Source organism: Penaeus monodon, unplaced genomic scaffold (genome assembly GCF_015228065.2).
Source record: "Penaeus monodon isolate SGIC_2016 unplaced genomic scaffold, NSTDA_Pmon_1 PmonScaffold_304, whole genome shotgun sequence".
In the NCBI taxonomy this organism is placed as follows: domain Eukaryota; kingdom Metazoa; phylum Arthropoda; class Malacostraca; order Decapoda; family Penaeidae; genus Penaeus; species Penaeus monodon.
Genome location: NW_023657724.1, coordinates 2,618 through 7,075, shown reverse-complemented (window position 1 = coordinate 7,075; position 4,458 = coordinate 2,618). Strand labels below are relative to the sequence as shown.

The 4,458-nt window shown below is 45.5% G+C and overlaps 1 protein-coding gene across 1 annotated transcript; it reads right to left on the bottom strand.

Annotated features, from left to right (window-relative positions):
• Window positions 1-439: 439 nt before the first annotated feature.
• On the bottom strand, window positions 440-3,531 carry LOC119570531. The gene is given in 5 exon segments (XM_037918230.1): window positions 440-1,281; window positions 1,480-2,321; window positions 2,852-3,027; window positions 3,183-3,307; window positions 3,480-3,531. Coding segments are annotated over 5 exon segments (2,037 nt in total).
• Window positions 3,532-4,458: the final 927 nt, after the last annotated feature.

Genomic DNA, 4,458 nt, shown 5'->3' with positions numbered 1-4,458 from the left:
TAGATAATGTCCAATTATCAGCCCTTAATTCTTCAATAATTTCTGAAAGCGATCCTCAGTGAGCACTGGATCCTGATCCACTTTCACCTGTTGAGGGTCATCTTCTTCATCTCCATTGTCTGGTATTTCTGTTACCACAGCATTTACTGCTAATTTAGTCAGCACTTTCTGCTTTTCATTGTGGCCCTTGCCTAGATCTCCAAACGGTTCCATTTCCCTATCTTCCATATGAAATGCCTGGGCTATCCTCCGTTTCTGGTGGATTAATACTGGTACTCTACCCCAGTTACAAGCTAGGACTTTCACCTGATCCTCTGCTTTGCATATAACAGGAATGACAACACAATCCTCCTGTAATGGTTTTCCTCTTAACATTATTGGAGTTCCATCCTCCATTTTTCCACCTTTTCTTTTAAGACACCCTGTTAATACAGCTGCCTTACCTGGAGGTAGTGATAGTTTCCAACGAAACCACTACATATTCATGAGAGTCAATTTGATCCTCTGTTAAATCTTCCTTAGATTCCTTATTCTGGTCCTCCAGAATCTCATTCACTGGGTGAGGTGATCTAACCGGTTTGTTCCCCTCCTTATTTATTATACCTCTCTGCAGGAGTTTAGATCCTTGACAAATTCTCCATTTATCAAAATCTAGTAGTAATTTATACTGGTGCATTAAGGACGAACCAACAGGAACATCACAATCCCCTGGAAAGTTAATGATCTCGTCCTGAAATACATAGCATTTATGAGAGAAAACCTTTCCTCCCATTTTGAAGGTCATTTGGGCCTCCCCTAGTGCCTTCACCGGTTCTCCCTCAAGTATTCCATTTACGAGCAGTTCACGTGGTTCAAGCGGAGAAGGAAGGTTCCTTGGATCCTTGTGGCCCCTCTCTTTCACCTCCTCCTGTTCCCTGTACATAGAATACTTAACCAATGTTGGGCTGGCCCCGGAGTCCCAAACTGCAGTAAAAGACTTTCGACTATTAGGTACCTTTACCTTAGTCATTAGATATCTGGGAAGAGAAGACGCTAAAATAGGAATGATGAGGCATTCAACTCCTGCCCATACCATTTTATCTTTTACTTTTATTCCTTTTCGTTGCCGTCCCCCTGGGACGGAGCCGAAGAGTTTTTTTGACTCTTTGCTAGCATCATAACTTTTCTTCAGTGGACAGTTTATGACCATATGTCCCTCCTCTTCACAGAAGAAACATTTAAGCTTTACAGGGTTCTTGGGTCTGGCTCCTGTTGACTTCGACATACGTGAATGTTGAACCCCTTGGCCAACCTTGGTTCTCCCACCCGCTGGTAGTCCTCTGTTCTTGGGGCTCCAGCATCGGTCCTTGGGATGTGTGTTATTCCAACCATGAACATCACAGAAGTACTTACTTCCCTTCTGCCCAGAGGGATCTCTCTTCTGAGTTTCCCTTGGTTGTTCTTCTCTTACAGTTGCCAACCGAACCTTCCCGGTATCACCTGTTTTAAATCTAGGTCGGAGAGTTGACTGGAACTGTAAATCATTTTCTGGGTTCTTTTCCACCCATCTCCTAAAATCTTCCATGATTTGAGAGTATGGTGTGGTCCTTAACTTTGGTATATCCCATTCTTCTCCTATTTTGTACTTATCCAAAGCACAGCCCACCATAGTTGTTGCCAAAGTTCTCTTGGTTATGGAGAAGAACATATCCACTGGAAAAGGCCACACTCTTAAAAGAGTGAAATTCATTTCGATAGCTCTGTCGCTATTCCTCCACTCTTCGAAGGACTCATCCCTATATCTTTCGGCATCTCTTAGGCATTCATTCCAAACCTTCTTCTTCTGGGAGAATTGAGCCAGAATACCCTTCTTGAACTCCTCCCACGAGATATATTAAGAGGTCATCATTTGAGCAGTCTTTGCCCTCCCCTGGTCGGGGTGGATGTAACTGACTCTAAAGTTTACCTTCGCGGCATCTCCCAGGATTGCGGTCCGTTCTATTTCGGACTCAACACGGGTAATCCATTCGCCTCCTGTCAGTTCATCTTCCTTTCCTTTGAACATAGGGACACAGTGACTTCTCTGCACCATTTCCACTGGTGTCGCCCTTACGGCACCTCCCACGGAATCTGGCACCGCATGTCGAGCCGCCTCTTGCTGATTAGCTCGCTCAGCTCTCAGCAGATCCACCTCTCTCCTCAGATCTTCAATTTCCTGTTCCATTTCGTCAACCGTCTCTGCCCACGTCCCAGACTCTTGGTACTTCGCCACTGCCCGTCGCAGCTGTATACCTTCGGTTTTTGTTTCCCTCCTGCACGCACACTCACACTGCCTGGTAGTACTGCATAAATTTTCAGTGTCCTAGGGACCCGTATCCCTTTTATGTTTTGAGTATTATCACTTCCTGGAATCGCAAGTCTCAGCCAGGCACACGGCCCTCGCAGCCTACTTGCAAATTCCCACTTAAAACAACAAGTAGAGTCAAGCCAACGGCTCTCGCAACTCTCTTGCATTTTATTGTCTATTTTTTTTTTCCAAAGTCACTGAACACAGGTACTACCTAGGTACTACTTAATATTTGAGTAAGGAGGTTAATAAGTGGAATATAACCCAAATATATTCCTGCATACAGGCCACTGGATAATAGAATTTTAATCCACTCTCCCCGGAGCGGGCTCAGTGCTTGTTATAAGAATAATACGTCCAATTTTACGTGTGACTTCTTACTTACTTATACAAGGGAATTCTCTCGTCTCCTGACGAGTCCAATTTCTCCTCTTGGAGAATACGAAGAGCGTAGACCCCATGTCTCGTCTACTTCGTATGGTCATACGGAATTCAGTACGATTTTAACCGGAATTTCGGGATTACCCAAGATAAACCCTTGCGAACGCCCATGTTCGACGACAGGTAGTACTGAACTGCGGCACAAGTGCCATGCCAGCGCCCTGGCCTCTCCTGACTGACCTGACCCAGCCCAGGGCACAATGGTGCCCTTGTTTACAAGGACTATAGATTATAACCCCTATGTCCCCGAGACAAATTGTCTATAGTGCCCTGCAAAACCCCAAAGGCTTATCCACACCATAGGATAAACATCACACTCTGTAGCTTCAATGGAATGTGGAGTTCCCCTGAACTACCAATCCATCTACCATACAACCATTAGAAAATCCAATTCTATGGTGTATAGCGGTCTTACTATGTCAGGATTACCCATAAAATACCACTCTACGCTACCATAAGTCTGGCCGTTGACACTACTACTATATTTTACAGAATAGTATGTGGCAACTAACGATTCCTTATAACTCACATCAACAACCGCTTCACAAGTTCACAAGCATAGATGCTTCTCAACATACTTTCATAAGAAAATGCATTTGCTCCTGATGGATTCATTCATTTGAGATTTGCGAAGTTCTGGCTTCGCCCGGGCCTTCATGCATATGGCCCGGCCTGTGTCAGCTATTTGTGATGTCTCATTTTGTTCTCTGACATTCTATGCTTACCGTGGTGATGGGATTGTCAGCAGGCGCTCCTGTCGCCATGGTGTAAGCATGCGACATAATCTTATTACCAGCCCTGCTGCTGTTGTGGGCAGTCCTTGTCTCAGATATTGTGTGTGCTCACAATTCTATTAGTAATGTAGCAACGTGGCTTTCGGCTCGCCACAGTGTATGCATCACCTGTCTGCATAGTTAATTGTCCCTATGATCTGCCATAATTGAAGTTTCGACTGCCGGATCATGCATCGATCTTTCTTGCCGGACTTTTTGCTATTGCCAAAGCTATCGATTTGACAACCAGGCTTCCATTGGGGGGGGGTGGGTAGAGGACGGAAACTACTCTCTCTTAGCTATTGCTGTTAGGTTGATTATCAATAGTTAAGGGCTAACTGGTCCCCTCAGGACTACGGCTTTGGGCCAAGGGGTCGGACCTGGTCCGATACCCAGGATGGATGCTACCGTGACTACCCCTTCTCCTCCTCAATGAGGTCCCATGACCACTCTACGACCAATTCGACCCTGAACAATGGAACCACTACTAATGACAAATTTACTAGTCTTCATCAATAGATCTTAATGAGGTGTATCCGAATTGGCTTTTGGATGTAAGACTCTAGTAAATTCGTCATTAGTAGTGGTTCCATTGTTCAGGGCAAAGGCGAAGGAGGGTAATTTGATGACCATCCCCCAGGCGACTACAGGAGCCCACAAGGGTACTCCTGTAGGTTCAGGGAAATCACATGAAGAGAGGAAAAAATCTGAATAAAAGAAAAAGTGCGCCCAAAGGACGCCTCAGACTACTGGGCCTCCCTACCCAGGGGTCAATGCCCGTAAGGGCTACCCTGGAGCAGAAGAGTGCTGCGGCTCTGAGGTGGGGTGCTGACTACTACTACTGTAGTCTCGTGTCACCTGCAAAAACAATAGCACTGAAGGTGCAGGCAAAGCACTAAAGAGTGCAAAAGGATCTGT